At 50.6% G+C, this 20584-nt stretch overlaps 3 protein-coding genes across 3 annotated transcripts in view; 1 reads left to right on the top strand and 2 right to left on the bottom strand.

The window, feature by feature from the left end:
* The first annotated feature begins 3045 nt into the window (after positions 1-3045).
* YBX1 (Y-box binding protein 1) lies at positions 3046-8099 on the top strand. Its single transcript, XM_018079459.1, is given in 10 exon segments — positions 3046-3178; positions 5224-5313; positions 5535-5627; positions 5629-5665; positions 5668-5837; positions 6198-6277; positions 6383-6602; positions 6604-6648; positions 7723-7744; positions 7747-8099. Coding segments are annotated over 10 exon segments (855 nt in total). The 5' UTR covers positions 3046-3115; the 3' UTR covers positions 7782-8099.
* A 2846-nt stretch (positions 8100-10945) lies between these two features.
* LOC103762132 (claudin-16) lies at positions 10946-13093 on the bottom strand. Its single transcript, XM_018079318.2, has 4 exons — positions 12980-13093; positions 12473-12575; positions 11350-11514; positions 10946-11199 (listed from the first exon to the last, which is right to left on the bottom strand). The coding sequence occupies exons 1-4, from the start codon at positions 13091-13093 to the stop codon at positions 10946-10948; spliced, it is 636 nt and encodes a 211-aa protein (XP_017934807.2).
* A 5580-nt stretch (positions 13094-18673) lies between these two features.
* Positions 18674-20584, bottom strand: part of LOC103762131 (claudin-19) — a 4317-nt gene continuing 2406 nt past the window's right edge. Inside the window, exons 2-4 of the mRNA XM_018079421.3 lie at positions 19634-19819; positions 19349-19436; positions 18674-18944 (exon numbers count right to left, since the gene is read on the bottom strand). Coding sequence (XP_017934910.2) covers positions 18788-18944; positions 19349-19436; positions 19634-19819 — 431 coding nt within the window. The 3' untranslated portion in view covers positions 18674-18787. The remainder of the gene's footprint in view (positions 18945-19348; positions 19437-19633; positions 19820-20584) is intronic.

Below are 20584 nucleotides of genomic sequence, written 5' to 3'. Positions count from 1 at the left end.
GGTTTTTTGGGGGGGTTGTTGGTTTTTTGTTTGTTTGTTTTTTGTTTTGGTTTTTTTTTTTCCTCTTAGGGTTATAAAAGGATGCTGGTAGCTGTCAGTATGCTGATGGTATTTGCTTAAACTCCTGCCTTTTTCCTCTTAAGAATATAAAAGTAGCTGTCAGCACACACAGTATTTGTTTGAACTCTTGCTTGGAGTTCAGACAATGCAAGCAAAAATTTGCTTTGAGCACTTGGTAGTTTGCAAGTGCTGCTCTCATGAGAACTCCCTCTAATAACACGTGGAGCAAAAGGAGCACAGTTCACGTTGTCTGTTGCCTCACTGGAGTGTATGGACAGGTCTCAAGAAACAAGTGCCCAAAAGATTCTTTTTATAATGGTAGTTGATGTGAAAGAGTAATTTGAACGCTTCAGGAGTTGTGTGAATACTTATAATAGGCCTATCAGGGAGAGGAGTCCTGGCAGTGCTCTGTAAACCAGTTCTTAAAAAAAGTGCAATTCTGGGGCCCGTCAGTTGGAGGGGCCTCCCCTGGGGAGTTGCCAGAGCTGTTCCCCTTATTTCCTGGTGCTTCAAGCCCCCGGTCTTGGAATGTGGCTGAAGACTGGGGAATCCCCCTTTAGGGCAGCAAGTGTAGTGCTTTTATTGGGCCTTTTATTACACTTGGGTTTAAACACTGCCTTTTTGAACTGTCTGTTACTTTATGAGCTGGTCCAAAGTGTCTGCCAAGCTCCTGAATTGGTTTTGTGTCTGCAGCTTTACAAACTCGCCTCCCAGTCAGCCCAGTTTACATTGTTCATGCCGTGTTCCAGCTCCCAGTGTTGTGCAGTCACCAGTGCCTGGGAGCTGCCGTGTCTTTGGTGCTGGAAACGCCTCCCAAGTCCCAGCCACAAACCCCACCTCGAGGGAAGGCTTTTCCTGTTCCCTCAGTAGTGGAAATGCTCGGTGATGTCAGTCAAGTGAGGAAGCAGCAGCAGCTAGTTAAGACATCCGAGTGGCTTCCCTAGTCATTACTTTGGCAGCTGTTTAATCCCTGAGGTTGCCATTCATAATGAGAAACCCAGCATGATCTGCTGTTATCAAAAGATTAGAGCCGCAGCCTGGGAACCGAACGGGAGGACATTTCCTCGGCTCTGGAATCTGCCGGGCTGCAGGGAAGCCGCCGGGAGCTCCTGCCCCTGCACGGCTCTGCTTTAGCCAGACCTGCCTGCAGATGAGATGAGCTTTGGAGCAGGAGTCAGCTCTGATGGAGGTGCACACGCACCTCAGGTATTTCCTGCGTGCTTTTATGTTAGAAGTGCGTTTCTGCTCTGAAATAGGAGTTTGATTTCTGAATCTTTGTCAATTGTTTTTCATGGTTGTCAAAATAAGAAACGGGCGTGCAGGCCACTGGCTGGACTTAACAGTGGAGTTGTATTAGTCTGTTGGCTTGTCTGATTCCAGTTTTTTTAATTTATTTTTATGGATTAAAGATGTGAATGAGAGAGTGGCTTAGTGCAAAGATCAACTAAATGGCTTGTTAGGCCTTTGGAATGGGGGTTTTTCTTGTGCCCTTCCAAGTTTTGTTTGAGAAAGTGATACCTTCTACTGCTCCACCATCCACACAACAGCACACTTGCTGCTTCCAGGTGTGCTTGCTGGAAAACAGCATTGGGAATGGTGTGACCAACAGCATGGGGCTGTGAAATGGCCTGGTGTGTTTTTTATCTGTGTGTGCACTGTTGGGCTCTGTGTGACCCAGTCGGTTGTCCATCTAAAACTCAGATGTCCTCTTAAATAGAAATTTGGAAAAGGATTTTAAAATTTGAAAAAGGAATTTAAAACCAAGCATCTGGTCTGGTTGGGCAAAAGTGCAGGGCATCCACAGTTGTGGAGCACAGAGGATGAGCACTTCCTACCACCATTTTTGAGCTGAGGCTGAAGGAAGGGGCTCAGCATTTTTACTAGAAACGTGTCACTGGCCTCTTGTGAAGGTTTTCAGTTTTTGGACATGTGCTGTGAAGAAGAGTCTTTAGGCTCTGGCTTTGCAAGGGCTTCTGGGTGCTGCATTGTGGGGCCTTGAAGATGAATCAGAGTGGCTCTGCTCTGCTGCCTTTTGGCTGCCTTTTCCCAGTAACCTTTGGGGCTTGTAGGTATCAATTCCATGGGAAACAAGGTGACTTACTTTTACTGGTGATGTCTGACAGAATAGCCGTAGCTTGGATGGAGCTCTTGGAAAAAGTCTTAGTTGTGAATTGTCACTTTTTAAAGCCAATGGTGAGGAGCACCTGGCTTTATCTTAAAAAAAACAACAAACATTCTGTTACCCATAGCTGTGAGCTCTCCAGTTCTGAGCACATTTTCCCACAAGCTTACTTACGTCTTAACCAGTCCTTCTAGGAAACAAAAGCCTCTTCCGGGTTGATTCAAACTGTTCATGCAGTAACAAAACTACCACCACAGCGAGGGTGGGTTGGTGTGATGGGAGCTGGGATGTCCCTGTGTCAGGAGCAGGAGATGGCTTGTGCAGCTCTAACCAGTGCAGGGGTGTTTCTGCACCTCTTCAGAGCAGAACAGAAACTTCTGACCAGGGCTGGTTGCCTCATGGCAGTTGTGGAAGCTCTACCATGATCATGCTGAAGGATGGATGTTCTTGGGTCCTTGTTGATACAGACTTGAGCTGTTTTCTGTTTCTCAAGAGGGGAGATCCAGAGTTGACTGACCCTGCTGTCTTCACGGGCAGCTGGTGGTGCTACTCCTTGAGGCTGAGGGGATGTAACTGGGACTCCAGTGGCAAAGGCACAGCTGCTTCCAGAGGCTGCAGAAACCAGTCCCCCACAGAGCACTGCCAGGAAGGAGTGACTGGTCCCTTTCAGGTGTTCAAACATCTCCATCTGTGGGATGTGAAGGATAGGGGAGTGTGCAGAAGTGAGGAGGAATGTGCCTTACTGGGCTTGAGTGCGTGCTCTGCACCTTGCCCAGGCTTCCTGCTGATCTCTTTACTGCATGCAGTAAGCTGGTAGGAACTAGTTGGGAGCAGGTTGAGCAAGGCTGATGCTCAAAGTCTGTTGTCATGATAGATTTGCATTTTGGCTCCATGCCAGACAATTGAATTTTTAATTTACTGTGCATTTCATTCATGAATCTGAATTTCCTGTTGTCTTGCAGGAATGACACCAAGGAAGATGTGTTTGTCCATCAGGTAAGAGCTCCTTGAAACTGAAACATGTCCCCTCTCTGAACTTGACTGTGCCTGACCCATGTAAGTAGGATTGAAGTGGTAGAACCTCATGTATTCTCTGTTACTTGAGCAAAAACATCTGTTTCTCTATTGCACTGCAAGTAGAGCCTGGGTTTTGTGTGCCCACATGAGGTACATGGGGCTGAGATGATGTGCAGTGATGAGAATTGCCACTGTGTGCGTGGGGATAACTGCTTGGAGTCCAGTCTCCTTGTAGAGTCATACGGTGGTTAAGTAAGCATCTGGAAATAAAGTTAAATGAAAAGCTTGCAGCAGGGAGAGAAATTAATTGGGCTGTAATAAGGATGAAGTGCCAGTGAAGGCTTTTTTTTTTCCCTAGGAAAAACTTTTATAGATTTTATTGCTCTAGGCTTTCAGTGAAAGTCTACAAAGATTTCAATAGGGAGTTGCTCAGTTTAACAGATATATATCCTTAGATATAATGTATGGTAAGGAGAGGTAGCCTTAGCTTAGTCCTTTGTCTGACTGGCAAGGCTGTGGTCAGCAGTGTGCTTTTCACCTTTTCTGTCTTAGGATCTCTTGTCAGGAAACAGCCAACAAGGAATTCTTAGTGGAGCATGGTTTACTTCTGGCATTTAGGAGTCCATGGATCATTTTTTTGTCTCAAGTTAGGGATATGCTGCTGATATTAACACAGGGGAAGGGTAAAGCAACCCCTGGAAAGTGTTTGTGTTTGATTTGTCAGCTCACAGCTTCTTGCTTGTTCTGCATCTAAATTACCAGCTATTAGAGGCATTGGTTTGTGAGAGGTTATTCTGTAGTGGGCAGTGGAGAAAGGCCAAGCAGGCAAGGATATGTGCCCTGAAGGGAAGCTTTCAGACCTGATTTGCAAGTAGAGTCACCTGTGAGTGACCTTGACTTACTAGTCATGTTTCAGGACTTGTCATGTAACTACTGTCTGTGTTTCTGAAATCACAGTTTGGTAATGATTTGTTTTAATGTAGTAGTTTTTACAATGAACCACTTTTAGGGGTCTAATCTGAAAGAAATCAGCTTGTTTCAGAAGTTCTAGGTGTGCCTGCTATTCCCCATCCCTGTTATGTAGCTTGGTTCTCACAAGAGCTTTTGGACTGGCTGCTGTTATAATAAGGCTTTCCCTAAAATCACTGCTATATAAGTTGAGACTTGTGGGCATGTTTTTCTATGGATTTCGTTCCATTTAGGGGAAAAAAATCTAGTCGAATTGTGTTGCAAGTATTTTTGTTGAAGTTGTTACAGTGGTGTTGCTGTTGAGGTGAAGGATTTGATTAGCAGAACATGGCTGAGCGTGGTGGGTCTCCAGCATTAACTCATCTGTCAGAGATGTCACCTACTACTACAGAGCACTGAAAATTGAGTCTAAACCAGAGGATTGTCTGCTGGCACCTGTGAAGAGCCAATCCTTGGGGTGTCATATACAGCTAGAGTAGATTTAGGATTAGTTGGTAAATCCTGTGGTGGAAGCAATGGCGTTGGAAGCCTCAGAGGAAGAAATCTCCTGGTTTCTGTCCATTGCTGTGTTTATATTGTATGGGACCCAGAGGCTGCTGTGTCCTGTGGTGGTGTGGGAAGTGGTGGAAGGCTGGAAATCCAAGGGGGTGATTGGGAAGGCTGATATATTGCTGTGTGTGCTTCAGGGGAATGTATAACTACCATGGTGGTGTTGAGTGCTAAACTCTGGTTAGGAATCCTGTGGCCGGTGTGTGGTGTGGGAGTTTTGCTGTTTGTTTTCAAGCTGCTTTCTCAGCCAGCAGACAATGTGTTGGCAGATGCTTCCAGTCAATGGTAAAATTGTTGCACGTTTCAACTAGGCCAGAATTGTAGTAACAGAGGTGCATTTTGTGGCTTCCTGGATCTTCTCAGTGGTTCAGTTGCTTTTTCAGGAGTACAGATCTTTCTCCTAAGATGAGGAATTTAAATATTTAGTAATCTTTAAAAAAAAATATAAAGTCTTCAGATATACTCCTTTGTATTCTCACGTTGTGCCTGCACTGTTGTGTTGTTAGACTGCCATAAAGAAGAATAACCCCAGGAAGTACCTCCGCAGCGTAGGAGATGGAGAGACCGTGGAGTTTGATGTGGTTGAGGGAGAAAAGGTAAACACATCTCTCGGGTGTCAGAGCACACATGGAAAACTCGGACTGCAGGCTTTGGTGTGGTGCCTGTGGTTTGAGTCGATGCCTGATGACATCCGAGGAGGTGAATGGTTTTTCATTGCTTCACAATGTGGCTGTAAATCCTTGCTCAGTGCTAGACTGTGTTGTGCTGTAGCTGGTGGGCTGCCCACTGTGTCCCTAACGCTGTCCCCACTCTCTAGGGCGCGGAGGCAGCCAATGTTACAGGACCTGGAGGAGTTCCAGTGCAGGGCAGTAAATACGCAGCAGACCGTAACCATTACAGACGATATCCACGTCGTAGGGGCCCTCCACGCAACTACCAGCAGAACTACCAGAACAGTGAGAGTGGGGAAAAGAACGAAGGAGCAGAGAACATCCCAGAAGGTCAAGCCCAGCAGCGCCGTCCCTATCGCAGGCGGCGGTACCCACCTTACTATATGCGTAGGCCCTACGGGCGTCGTCCACAATATTCCAACCCTCCCGTACAGGGAGAGATAGTGGAGGTAATGTTTGCCTAAGGCGTGGTGCTAAATAGTCTTGGTTGCTTTGGAGCAGGGTGATGGGACGTGGCTTTTGACGCTTCTCTTTTGGCACTCCAGATGGTTTTGCTCAGATTTGGCGGTAAGATGAAATGCTGTGTAGCTAAAGGTCTTCAAAGTTATAGCTTTTAAAAACCAGTGTGTTTGAATTTATGTGATTAAGTGAAAGATTCTCCATCGTGTGCACACCTGAGCCCTAGAACTGTTGCCCACCTTGACTGAACCTGACACTTTTTCAGCTCCTTCCTTATGGCATGATGAGCTGTGGCGTTAACACGCTTGTGCTTGGGGCTGAGGAGGTGTGTGTGGCCTGATGTCTTGCAGGGTGCTGACAACCAGGGTGCAGGAGACGGCAGACCAGTCAGGCAGAACATGTACCGGGGTTACAGACCACGATTCCGCAGGTATGCTGGAGATGAGCTTCTGGTCTTACACTTGTCTTTCAGCACCAGAGCCAGGACATGGCAGTGCTCAGATGCTGCATGGTTAAAGCCTAGCTTGACTTTCAGGGGTCCTCCTCGTCAAAGACAACCTAGAGAGGATGGGAATGAAGAAGATAAAGAGAACCAAGGGGATGAGACCCAAAGTCAGCAACCACCTCAACGTCGGTACCGCCGTAACTTCAACTACCGACGCAGACGCCCAGAGAACCCTAAACCACAAGATGGCAAAGAGACGAAGACAGCCGAACCACCAGCTGAGAACACGTCCGCTCCCGAGGCCGAGCAGGGCGGGGCTGAGTAAACACCGGCTTAACATCTCTACCATCATCCGGGTGCGTAGCTGGGGGCCTGCGGGGGCTGTCTGCTGACTTTCTTTTGAGGTTATTTTATTTAGTTTGTGCCTTACAAGGTTTGGATTCTTCTTGCCTGTGTGTGTGCTGTAACTGGTCTGTGAGCGTGCCCACAGAACCAAACTGTGAGGCTTTGCTGTGCCAATGCTGGTTAATTGGGAGGACTTAGTTACAGGCTTTAGTTGTCGTTGATGGAGTTACACTTAAAACCTTGGCTGCATTCAGTAACTCAGGCTTACAGCAGTATCTGTCCACCCAGAAATTCAAACAGTGCAGGTGTAGTGACTCCTGTAGCCAGGAGAACCACGTGCTGGGGTTTACTGAGCTCCATCAGTGTCTGAGCTCATTCGCACAGGGGTGTTGGATTGCAGTGAGACCTCAGCATCCATTTCTACAAAGTTGATGCAGAATAGCAGGAGTGTCTTGGGAGCATCTTTTTATCTAGTCAAACTGCTGGAAAAAAGTGGTCCTTTTGTCAGAGTCTGCAGGAGCTGTGGTTGCAGTGCTGAGGTGCCTGGGAGGGCTGCAGGCAGGGCAGGGCCCACAAGCTGGGTTTGTTGCAGGGGAGCCTGGCTGCAGTTGGTGCTTGTTTGGTGCTGATTTCTGAGGGACAGTTCTGGTGTTCATCTTGATGGTCAGCACCTCCTAGATGAACTCTTAGATCATGGCCTTCAAGGGGACACCACTGTGGCACTTTGGTTGTCATTTCTGTGCTCTGGGCGGTGACTCAGCTGTGTGCCTTGGCAGAGCAGGTGGGAACAGCCTTCCCCATGGCAGGAAGGGAGAGATGCAGGTAGAATCTCTTTGGATTTAAACTGACTGTTCTCTCTGGGGTCCCCTCTGGAGTGTGGTGTTGCTCCTGTGGGGAAGGTGGTTGGTGTGGTTGCTGGAGTTGGGGGTTGACAAGCATCAATAGCTGGCAAGGGTTGTCCTGTGAACATGTGACAGGCAGCTCAGGGCGAGTTTTTAAATTGCAGGTGAGTCTTGGCACTAAGAGCACCTCTGTAACCCTCTGTCACCTGTCTGATCAGCCTTTTTTTTTTTTTTCTTTTTCAGTTTAGTCATCAAAGAAAAGACTTTAAGAAATGAAGAAGAAAATGAAATTCCAGCAATAAGAAATGAACAAATGAATTGGAACTGAAGACCTTAAGTGCTTGCTTTTTGCTGTTGACCAGATTACTAGAACTATCTGCATTATCTATGCAGCATGGGGTTTTTATTATTTTTACCTAAAGAATTCTCTTTTTGGAAATGATAAACACGTTTTTTAAAAGCCTGTTTTTTCTCAATATACCTTTAAAAAGTTTGTAAATTGTTTCATATCTGGTCAAGTTGAGATTTTTAAGAACCTCATTTTTAATTTGTATGAAATATACGCCTGATTTTTTCAAGTCAAACTGCAAGCATCTGTTAATAAAGGTCTTAAAGAGTTACTGTGTGTGCTTGGGTGTTTAAAACCCACTTCTATGTGAGAGGGTCTTAAGTGTTCATAGAAGGTTTGGTGGAAAAAATGACTGCTTTATTCCTTGGGCATATGGGTTGGTGGGGTAAAACACAAAAATTAAAGTGAAAAAACAATGAAGATGCAGTTGAGTCCCACTGGAATGGGATGGGCAGGCACAGAGGGAGGAATTGAGTCCCACTGGAATGGGATGGGCAGGCACAGAGGGAGGGATTGAGTCCCACTGGAATGAGATGGGCAGGCACAGAGGGAGGGATTGAGTCCCACTGGAATGAGATGGGCAGGCACAGAGGGAGGGATTGAGTCCCACTGGAGTAGGATGGGCAGGCAGGGAGGGAGGGGAGTGCCTGGTGTGAGCACAGCGTGTTTCCAGGAGCTGTTTGCTGGGGCAGCTCAGCTGTGTCCCTGCTGGAATACAGCAGTCACAGAACTGAGGTGGTGTGAGGGTGCTTAGAAAAGAAAAAAAGGAAAGAAATACCCCCAAAATGATAGAATCTCAGATGGGTTTGGGTGGGAGGGACCTTAAAGCCCATCCAGTTCCACCCCCTGCCATGGGCAGGGACACCTTCCACCATCCCAGGTTGCTCCAAGCCCTGTCCAACCTGGCCTTGGACACTTCCAAGGATGGGGCAGCCACAGCTTCTCTGGGCAACCTGGGCCTGGTTCTAGATTCCAAATAATTCCAAACCTGTCACTGGGCTGCTCTTGGTTTTTTGGGGCACAGATCTGCTATCACAGCAGCTGCTGCAGCGGTTGCTGGTGTCTTGCTGCAGGTGTGCAGGGGGGGAACTGGGGGTGAAGCCAGGGGGCCTGGGTTGGCTGTAGCAGTAGCAATGTCCCCCAAATGTCCCCCAGGGGAGCAGGAGCACAGAGGTGGCTGTCCAATGGCAGCTTTTGGGATGTTTCTACACACTAATTCTCTTAATTGTTTTCCTATGAGCTCAGTGACCCAACAGCCCTGTGCTCCAGGCTTTGCTCTTTCCAAGCACCTTCTAACGCTCCCACTTCCCCGTCCCCCAGCTGTGCCAGCTGTGAGCATCCTGCCCTCTAGACACTGCTGTTTGACAGCAAACTGTCATTCCTGCTTCTTATCCCTGTCACTCAGCTTTAGCTTTTGGATTTCCTCCTCTCCCAGGTCCCTGGGGTGTTGCTGACGCCGACAGACTCACCCTGGATGAGCTGTTGGCAGGAGCTGCAATAAACAACAGCTTTGCTGCCTTTCAGCTTCACGTGAGGGGGCAGATGGCTCAGGAGACCTTTGCAGCTCCTCTGGGTTGGGGTGCAGGGTGCTTTGCAGCCAGGTTGGGCTGGGCTGGGCTGCAGGAGTGCAGCTGCAAGTCTCTTCACACTTGTCTGTTTTGGGGGCTGAGTGTGCCCCTGCAGCACCATCTGCTCAGGCCTTGACCTGCCGCCTCTCAGGGTGACAGAGCCTGTGCCAGGGAGCTTCTGCCCAGCTTCCCTGTGCTGTGAAGGTTTTTGTGTGCTGAGCTTTAGGGTGAGAAGGAAGGAAATGAGCACAAAACCAGCATTCAGTGACTAGGGGTGGTGAGGATTGAGTTGTCATTGGGTTTGGATTTTGGTTTGTTTTTATAATGGTTTGCAAGAAGGATAATAATTCACTTGGAAAATGAATTTCCATTTTGTGTGGACTTTAAAACCCCACTCTGCAGGTAGAGCACCTCCCTCAGGCTTCAGACTGTCTCACCTCCTTGTCCCCGATGAGTATGGCTGTTCCCCAGTGATCCCCCATGAAAAGATTGATAACTAAGTGCTCCAGGCTCCTGGGTTTACCCAGTTTTGGAGTGCAAACATCGTGCTGCCCCAGGCCAGAGTGCAGGGGCAGTTTCCAGCGGGGCTGATGTGGGAGGGACCGGGGCCACCAGCCACGTGGAGTCAGTGTTACTCTGTGCAGAAAGGCTTCCCACTGAATTCCTCCAAAGCCTGGGCTGAGAAACATCAGAGGAGCTCCTCTGCCCTCAGTGTCCCAACAGCCTTCCCAGGGGACTTGGGGGCATCCTTTCTTAAAGCAACACTTTTCTGGGATTTATTTTCCTGAAACCTGGCTGGAAGTGGGGAAAAAAACCCTTCCCTGGGTGAGTGCTGCAGCACCCTTGCTTTTAGCAGCCCCTGATGCTGCAGCTGGCTGCAGTCAGAGGCTGGAAGCAGCTGCAGGAAGGTCCCAGTACAGGTGTTGGTACTTTAATGGGGTCATACTGGCGAGGAGAGCATCCCCCAGCGGGTGCAGGAGGTGCTGCTGGCCGTCACACGCGGGAGTCCACGGCGTACATCTTGCTGGTGGCTGTTCGGCCCCAGGGCTGGGGACGCATCTGGGGTTGCCAGTGGCTGCTGGGGGCTGCCAAGGAAGAGTTGGGGTTGTGTCATGGCTGGCAGTCACAGGAGGACTTGAGGCTGCCACAGCCTGGAGACGTGGCAGGAGAAGTGAACCGGGACAGCCAGCGGGGTCAACTTCCACCCCGTGGGACCAGGGGTAAGGACTGGAGACATCATCTGGGGAGGCATCACCTGCCCAACGTCCCTGATGGTGGAGCTGATGGCTCAGGGCTCTGGCTGGTCACAGGGATTCAGCTCCAGCATGGCCACTGCTTTGGGTAAACATCAGCATGTTTTCACTAGGACCTGGAGGTGCCACGGATGTGGATGGACCCCTGCACCCCCTCCATGACCTTATGAGGCCCTCACTCAGCCCCATCCTACCTGGTGTACCCTCCCCAGCCAAGGGACACAGGCCGGGCACAAAGGAGTTCCCCCTTGGTTGGACTGGACCCTGTGAGAACCTGCCCCCCCTGAGCTGGTCCTTCACATCCCTGCAGGGCAAAAAGCTACTTGAGATGGGATGGGGTGGGACAGGGCAGACTGACCTGTGCAGGCATAGAGGCAGCAGGTCAGCAGGACAGATGCCACAAAGCAGCCAGTGGAGCCAGCCATGCCCAGCCAGCAGGACCACCCGAAGTCGTAGTGGACTCCCAGGAATATGTTGTGTGACACCAGCGTGGCCCTCTCCACGTACACATCCACCGCGTACCACACGGAGCCCACGAGCCCCAGGATGCCTGGGAGGAATGGCACCGGTTAGAAAGAACCACACGACCCTCCCCAAGCTCCCCAAGGCCCTGCTGAGGGGGTGCCACTCTCCTGGCACCCCTCCCAGCTCCCTGTGGGACACGAGACCTGTCTGCCCCCGAGCACTCCCAGCCACGCACTCCCAATGCCGAGTATGACTCCGGCCCCGTAGCACATCCTCAGTTTGACACAAGGCTCTTCCTTGAGGAACTTGATGCAATCGAGCCCAAGGAGCAGTGTAGCCAAAGCCAGGCCAGCCAGGAGGTCTGCTGTGATCATCAGGGTCCGTGTCACCACGATCTTCACTGGGCAGGGAAGGAAAAAGCAGCCAGAAAGGGGAATGAAGGACGGTCAGAGGAACAGGTCTCTCCACCCCAGGTTGCTGCCTGTGTCCCTACAAGAGCCACCCAGCTCACAGTGGCACCATCACACTGGGACCCATTGCTGCCATGGGCCAGGGGAAGGTGCTCAGCAGGCTCATCAGAAACTTAATGAGGGCTTAATTAGACCAGCTCAAGAAACCAAATAACTTAAGGTGCACCCATCAGCACCCAGGATGTGGTCATCTGCTCAAGACCTTCTTGGGCAGAAGACACTGCTGTCCAGACTGTTTCTTCCCCCCAGGCTGTGTAGCTGGTGTTTTGAACAGCAAATGTCAACGTACTGATGAAAACCAAGAACTGGCACGGGTCACATCATCAGCTGTGATGGGACTGCTCCCTGAAAAGCTCCTTCCTCCCCAGAGCAGAGTGGCAGCCCCCCTTAGTCCATACTGACTTCTTGTTTCCTTCTCTCCTGCCTGAATCTGTGTTGTCCCATGTCATGCCCTGACACAAGGGTTCTCTGTGCAGGGCTTGATGTGCCCCGTGCAGGCCAGGAGAATTGTCCCTACCCCCATATGACTGTCCCTGAGCTGCTGGCACAAGTCCTTGGCCATTGGGAACAGTCCTTGCCCTGCCTGCAGCACAGTGGGTTGCAAATCCCAGTGTGCAATAGGAGCAAGAGCTGGGCTCCACGTGCCAAAACACCTCTGTTGTCAGGTGACACAGCTTCACAGTCTCCTGCTGGTGACCCCATGGCAGGTCTGGCTAAACCCTAAGTTGCTGCCCAGGCCAGGCTTGGGGCAGGAGACCAAGAGTGGCCCTGGGCTGGCATTGCTGAGTGATGAAGGGCAGCCCAGTGCAACAAGGATCCCTTTCCCTCTTCCCTTTCAAGAAAACTGAGCTGTGAACTTAACAATGCCCCCAGTCCAGGCCAGCTTACCTGGGTGGTCAGCCAGGATGGAGTCATACTGGTCACAGGTCCTAACCCCATCCTGCATGTTGGTGACACACTCCCTCCAAAGGCCTCGGCATTTGTGACTTACCTGGAAGCAGGAGAAAGACACCAAAAAGCACCAAAAAGCCCTCCCAGCTCCCCAGGGATCTCCCAGCCCAGCAGGGCAGATTTCAGGCTCCTGCCACCACACCTGGACACATCCCAGTGACTCCCTACCCATACCTGCTCTCTGCCTCCTCCTCCTCCTCCTCCTTCTCCAGCATCTCTCTATCTCTCTAATCCTCTAACCCTTCAACTCAAGCAGAAAGGGGTGGGTTTGTCCCACCATGTCCCTCTCCAAGCCTGTGGAGACATGGTGCAACCTCATGGAGAGCTCCCAGCTGCTCACCTGGAGGGTGATGGTTGCTCTGCTCACCTCTGAAGGTGGCTGCTCTTCTCACCTTGAGGGTGATGGTTGCCCTGCTCACCTCTGAAGGTGGTTTCTCTGCTCACCTCCAAGCTGTCATCAGCATTGACCATCCAGCAGTCCGTGCACGTGGCCAGGAGTAGGAAGAGTGTTGAGAGAAGAGTGAGCCCGAACGCTGTCATCTGCAGGGCTGAGCTCATGAGGACACCTGCAAGGGCACAGAGACATCCACCACCTCTGCTCTGGCTGCTTCCAGCTACCTGATCCACCGAGGACAAAGTGCCACTGACTTTGTCAGATGTCCTCTGGATCCCTAAGAACCATCTGGGCCCTGTCTCAGGGTGCTCAGTGCTGTCAAAATGCTCCAATACCCTCAGCCAAGGTTGGGCTGCCAAGTTTATATGTAGAGAGAGCCTTCAGGGGCACAGTAATTTTACAGAGGAGATATTCCCACATCAGTTCCCTCTCTTCCATCAGTAGTTGCCCTTTGGGAATCAAGAGCTGCTGGAAACCACTGTTAAATAACTGCTGCTGCCAAAACCTGTGACCTGAGCTTGGGTCTTCTGGTATCCAGAGGTTCTCTGGATGCCTCCAGCCCTGCAGCCATGTGACTTGGTGGGGACATCATCTGCCTTTTCTTGCATTTGGTTTTTTTCCTCCCAGAAAAGCCATGAGGTGTTGAAACATCCAGGTTGGAGCACAAGTGACTGTCCCATGGAGGTGTCCTAATCCCAAGCACAAGCCCAAAGAAGTATCTCCCATTCTGAGATGGACAAGGGCTGCTGGGGCATGACATGGGTGCCCTGAGGAGCTGCCAAGGCTTTCCAAAGAGCAGAAGGGATGGAACCATTCGATTTCCATCCTAGCCAGAGATGAAGAGACTCTGCAGAGAAGGGAGCTGTGCCCAAGGTGTGCACATCATGTCAGCAAAGACTGGGTGGGAATCCCACCTTGCCATGTTTTGCAACCCAAAATGCCAAATATTTTAGTGCCTGAAGTTGCAACCACTGCAACAGCCTTTCATGGGGGTTTACATGGATGTGTTAATTAACGAGACCAGGTGAGTCTCTGAGCTCCACGGGTTAATTATCACGAGGTGATAACCTTGTCATCACCAGGTTTGGTACCTCCAGCCAGAGGCTGCCCACCCTGGCACAACCCTGGCTCCCTGTGGGGCAGAACTGGAGAGGAAGGTCATGGTCCCCACGCCCAGAGTGCCACATCTACCCCCACATCCCCTCTTGGGATATCACTGGGAGCAGAGACATCACTCCCCCATCACCTCCCCCCAGCACCTCCACCAGCTTCACTCTGAGTGTACCTTAGCACAGGCAGCCTCCTAGACCCCTGTTTACAATAATTTTTTTTAATTTCCCAGGCTCCATTCTGAGCAAGCTCTCCATAACCTTATTTGTTTCCACTAGACCCTGGTTGTCCTGCAGCCTTTGAAAAAAAATCTGTTCAGCTACCTGAGTTATATGAGCAAGAGAAGAAAAAAAAGGAAAAGAAAGAAATTCTTAATGCTGGGAGAAAACAGCCCTAAACCCAGCTGACAATAAAAGGGGAGCATTACCTTCACCACAGGCCCATCGTAGCTGCAGTGGGATGATGACAGAATCTCTTTGTTGCCGATGATTTGGGATGGGGATGTGGGTCTGGAAGGCTTTTAAGTGCCAGTGGGACTCGATCTCGACCCATCTGATGGAGTCAGGGGTAGGCAGTGCTGGCCAGAGCCTGTGCTGGGCTATTTAAGGTCTGTCCAAGGCACGTCAGCTGGGCTTTGTGCTCTGAGACACGATGGGCATCCCTGCAGTCAGAGCACTCACAGGCTGGGAATGGAGTGTCCACAAAAATGTCACGTGGGGAAACCTCTGGGAACCCGCTGGGAACTCTCCCCAGGTGGGAGACTCTGTGTCCTGGGCAAAAATCCCCTGTTTTTTAATTAGACCTTTTAGTTACTGCCGAGGGGTGAGTGGCCCAAGGCACCGGAGTGGCCTAAAACCCAGGACTGGTGCAAGAGAGTCAGAGGGATGGAAGGGGCCAAGGAAAGAATCTGGAATGCCAGGATGATAATTAACTCTTTTGGTTGATAATTAAGACCCTTCTTTTTTTTCCCCCCATTAAGTAGAAAACAAGTGACAACCACTGCAGTGGGGATGGCTCAGGGACCACGTCTGGGCAGCCCCCGAGGGGGTGCCTGTGACCCTGGGGAGCAGCACCCCAGCTGCCTGGCCCTTGGAACTAAAAACTTCATGTTTATTCCCTGATTCTCTACTATTTGGGGGGAAAAAGATCCCTTTTGCTCTCGCTTTCTTGCGCAGGATCCCTGTTGCAGCATCCTCAGAGCATCCCTGGGCTCTCCCAGACCCCTGGGAAACAGCCAGAGTTACATTTTGGAGGTTATGGCTGAGATGCACTCGGGTTTTTAGAGTGGATTTTTTTTGTTGGGTTGGTAGGTTTTTCTGGTTGGTTGGTTTTGGGGCTTTTTTGGTGGTTTTTTTTGGTGGTTTTTTTTTGTTTTTTTCCTCTCTAGATAATCCTCTACAGCACTTTGCTGTGGGGATTTTGGCAATGCACCAGTCTTGAGCTTTAGCCCTGCAGAGACCCCCCCAGGTGCCTGATGTGTACAATTGCTTGGGCTTTATTTTGAGTTATCCTGTTTTCCCAGGATTTTGGCACGTGGCAGGTCCAATGCTTTGGCATGTTAGCAGTGAATTAGTGCTGAAAACATCCAGAAAGGTTTGCAAACCTTCATTTTCCAACCTTTACAGCTCAGGAATTTATGGTCCTTGGACATCCAGGACACGTGAAATTTCGGTGTGACCCCAAGTGATACAAAACTGCAGCTCCTATAAAATAAGTTTATTTGTATTTTCTGCTCATCTAAACAGTCACTTTATGGTACTTCAAACTAATCTGCCTTGTCAATCCCCAACTGAAACCTTTTGGAGGGTTAAAAGATGCAGGTGGAGGGGCAGAGCCACCAGTAGTTGAGTAATTAAGCTCCTTTCCCTGGTTAATGAAGGTGAAAACCAGATCTCGGATCCCACAAGGTTTGTCAAACCCCTGTGTTACAAAAGTGGTGCTGACAAGACCCAAATCTTGATGCTTTAGCACACACTGTGTTAAAAGCCTACTGTGGCTGGAGAGGAAGAAAAGAAATTAAGGCATTTTCTTTGATGGGAGCATCTCAGAGATTTGGAGAGAATGCTGTTGGGGCAGGACAATGAATAAAAATTAATAAAACCACGACCAAATTCAAACAGCCACGTCCCAGGGGTGTAAGAAAAGCCCCTGTGTGTACCTTTGAGGGGGGTAATTTTCCCTTTTCCCTCATTTCTACCTGTTTTAAAATTACTATTATTTCCCAGGGGTTTAGCTGAAGGCAAGAGGTGTGACCAGAAACCTTCAATATTGCTCATTAAACTGGTTTTATTGACCAAAAGTTGTGTGTTGGAAGGGGGGAAACTTTTAACCTGTAAACAGGGGCAGATCCTCCTCCTTGTTGTTCTTCCAGCCCCAGTGTCTTATCCCTCAGGTGACCCTTGGAGATGTCACAGGAACCCTCAGGGACGGTAAATCCTGGTTTTTGAGGTGGGAATGGGATGTATTTGTGGAGCAGGTGTGGCAGGCAGGACAAGGATGCTGAGGTGAGACAGCAGCCCTGCAAAATCCGGGATGGAAAGTGTTATCCCTGAGGAAAAACATGCACAGCAGGACAGGGCAGGAGGTTGTGCCCCCACACAGGGGAGCAAAAATCGGCTTAAATTAGCAAAGTGCCCAATTAGGCACAAGTCAGCTCTGAATTTGTGGAAAATGGGAGAAAATAGGCAAAGTTCAGCTCTGAGGGTCCATAAGAGGAAAATGGTTGTGGCGTTTCAGCCTTGGGAAGAGTCCTGTAGAGGGATGATTCCAAGGGGTTTAACCTTAAATTAAGCCATTTTTTAAGGCCATGTCCCCTCCTTCAAAGGGAAATATGTGGCAGAAGAGTCGAGGTATTCAGCCAGGAGGGCAAGAACTGTTTAGGGTGGGGGAGAGGCTCCTGCCTGGGCCACGCTGCAGAAGTGGCTCTGACCCAGCACTGGAGTCACTGGGGGTGACTGGTCCAGATGGGGAGTCAGGGGGGATAAAAGAGACAATTCCCAAAAGATACCCGTGATTGAAAACATTTTAATACAATTTTTAGTACAAACAGGAAAAAGAAAAAAAAAAAAAAAGGCATTTAAAAATCCCCCACCCATCCCTCATCCCGTAGAAAAATTAATGGAATTTTATATTAAAAGAATAAAAACATTCTTTACACAACACTGCGATATAAAAAGGCCTTTTTAGTCGATTTTTTTTGGTGGGTTTTAAAGCACAAGGTTCCTTCTCAAACCTGATGGGTGAAGCCAACCTACAAGCACTGCTTTCTCCCTGAGGGGTGCAGGACACAGTTTTAATTTTTGCAGTTTAAAAGAGAAAGGGGCAGGTAGTGCAGGGGGAAGGGAAAGAAAAATAGCATTGCTTCTCCTCCAGCACAGCCTGGGATCCAGAGCAGGTCAACAGAGGGAAAGGAAATAAAATAGAAGGAAAGAAAACATAATGGAGAAAAAATAGGGTGAAATAAAATACGGCAAAATAAAACAGAGGAAGAGAAAATAAAATAGAGTCAAATAAAAGAATATAGTGTAAAATAAAATAAAATAGAGCAAAATAAAAGAAGATTGAGGAAAATAAAACAAAATAGAGCAAAAGAAAATTTTTTAAAAATCAGCTCTTTCATCTAATTGGGGTTAAAAAATAAAATAATAAAAAATAGATAACCAAGGTGTTTGGATTGTTTCCAGTGTCTTTCCCTGTGGGTTGGCTGGTGCCACAAATGCAGTAGGGCTGGAGGGATGGGGTGTGGGGGGTTTGGGGGGATTTACAGATAAATTGGAGCTTTGGCAGTTGCAGAGCAATTAGCAGCAGTGGTGTGGAGGTCAGAGGAGGCAATTAGCAGGTTGGGTTTGGAGCCTTCACCGCCTGCTCCAGGGGGTCCTGTTCGGGAAGGGGGATTTGGACCCAGCAGGGAGGCACCAAAATTTGGGGCTCTGTCCATCTGCCACTTGAAATAGTTGAGTTGGGCACCAAAAATAAAAACAAACCCTCCTTTGTGCTCAGAGCCCCCTTATTTTTGCTGCTTTAATTTGCCCAAACCCGTTTATTCTTCTGTTGAACAAGGCACAGCCTGGTCCTAGGAAGGAACGAGCCCAGGGCAGTTTTTTTTTGGCTGGCAGAGCTCAGCTGGAGCAACTGACCTCCAGGCAGGAATTAGTAATAATTAATAACAATTTTTAAAACCCGTGGGTTTAGGTAGCAATGAGGTGGAGGAATGCTGTGCACTGGAAGCATCCCTCTGCCAAGAGCAGGGCATGGGAATGCTCGAGCCCTGAGTGGGGCTGGGGCTGGTAGGTCTGAAAACCTCATCTCAGGAGAACCAAGCACTGGCTTCGCTCCCCACTCGCTCCCGAAAACAGGCTGTGGGAGAGGGGTGGTCATGGCACAAAGTGCTTCTGTGCAGCACATCCCCATGGGATCAGCTTTGTGCCCCTGTGGCACTGGCATCAGCCTCCCCCCATTGCCCCTGCAGCGTCCCTGTGACGGGTGGACACGGCCCAGCAACCCCAGGGGGCTGGGGGTGCCACCCTGCCCACCTGAGGGGACCGTGGCACTGATGGATACGGGAGCTGTGACCCTCAAAACCCCCTATTTTAGGGGCTGGCACCGCAAATGGCGCTGAAACCTGGAAGATGAGGAGGAGAAAGGTCTCGTGGAGCATTCAGGGGACCAGGTGGGGTGGGAGCACCGGGGTCTTGCCGGTTTTTGGGAGGGGAGGGAGGCACCAGGCGGTGGGAGGGCAGGGTGAGGGCTCAGACGTACTCCCGGGACGTGGAGGGCTGCGACTGCCGGTGGTACTGCTGCGCTCGGCGCTCCTTGGCAGGGCAGGAGCAGCACAGCAGGGACCCCCCCAGCATGGAGAGCCCGGCGGCCCCCCAGCCGACGAAGAGAGCAGAGCCAAACTCGTACCTGTGGAGAAAGGGGTGGGGGAGCATCAGGGAGGGGGCAGAGAGGCAGAGGTGCAATAGGAAGCTCGAAGCCCTGATGGAGGCGACGGCAATGCCGAGGCAGAGTTTGGTTCTTCCCTCTCCGTCCCCATCTTTCATGTTGGCTGGATCCAGCTCCTACATTTCCCTGTCCTTTAACCCTCCCTCGGGCTGAAACTCCCCCTGTGCACCATTAGCCTGTCCCAGCTGGTAACAACAAAAGCTTTAGCCTCGGGGACACCTTCTGCAGGGTGGCAGTGAGGGGTGGCAGAGGTCCCTCCCGTGTGGCACATCAGCCTTGCCAACACCACCAAGGGAAGGTCCAGTGGGAAGTGCAGGGACAAGATGGGATTCAGATGCAGAGCACCCCCCGAGCCAGGCTCTCACCTGGCGTTGATGGGCACGGCGCTCTCTCTGAAGAACTCGTAGGTCACCTGTGTTGCGTACAGGGACACGGCAGCCAGCGAGCACAGACCTGGGCACGGAACCATGGAATCACAGAGTGGTTTGGGTTGGAAGGGTCCCTGAAAGGTCACCTAGTCCAGCCCCCACCAGACATCAAATGCTGACCATCAGTGACACGGAGCCTTCACTGAACGCTCCAACAAACGGCGTTCAGAGGCGTTTGAGGATCCCTGCACCGGTGAGGTGCGAAGGCTGGAGCTGCCTTACCAGAGAGGATGAAGAGGACACCTCCAGCGACAGCTATGCGGCTTTTGGTGACAGGATCCTCCTCCCCAACTTTAGTGCATTTCATGCCCACCACGCTCACGATGATGCCGAAGAAGCCCAGGAGGAGAGAAATGACCATGAGAGCCCGGGAGGTCTGGATGTGAACTGCAAGGGAGGGGAGAAAAGCTGCTCCCAGCAGGTGGCTTTGGCCACAGCCTGGCACTGGAAGCAAGGTCACCTCGTCCCACGCTGGGGATGGATGTGTCCTTAACCCTGTCCTCACTGTGTGACTCCCATGTCACCTCTTTCCCCACCTGGTGGGTACAGAGATCTCAGCTCAGCTCAGGGCACCACCCCCAACACCACCCCTGACCTTTCCCCCTGCCACACTCATCCTCCTCATGATTGTCTGGGCTGGGAAACACCTTGCCCTGAGCAGCACCACAGTCCCCAAATACCACAGGGGTGATCCACAGCCTGGGGCTGTGGGGTGGGGGGAGGTTGTGATGCCCCCATGGGGCACTGTTGGTCCCCAAATGTGACACCCACCCTGGAGCTCAAACCCACCAGGGTCAGGGGGCATCTCAGCCCCACAAAGGGGCTCGAAACCACAGGGCCAAGAGAGGCTCAGCTGTGGTGTGGGGAGCTCAGATTCACGGATGGAGGGGGGAAACCTGGGCCCACGTGGAGGCTCAGTGGATGGGTGAAGTGGGCTCAGAGGCATATTAGAGGGGCTCACACCTAGGGTGAGGTGAGGAGGGCAAGAAGGGTTTGGATCTCCAGAAGACTCTGGAGGGGCCAGGGGGAGCTCAGACCCATGGAGGGGGAAGGGGGCACCCATACATTGAGAGGATACAAACCCACATAGGTGGGTTCAAACACTGAGAGGGGCTTGGAGCCATATGGGGGCTGTCAAAACCACAGCAGGGCTCAGACCTGCAGGGTGGGGTG

The sequence above is a fragment of the Manacus vitellinus genome, unplaced genomic scaffold (assembly GCF_001715985.3).
Source record: "Manacus vitellinus isolate BGI_N305 unplaced genomic scaffold, ASM171598v3 scaffold_46_pilon, whole genome shotgun sequence".
Taxonomy (NCBI): domain Eukaryota; kingdom Metazoa; phylum Chordata; class Aves; order Passeriformes; family Pipridae; genus Manacus; species Manacus vitellinus.
The sequence above is the reverse complement of the archived record's forward strand: the minus strand, read 5'-3'. Positions and strand labels throughout refer to the sequence as shown.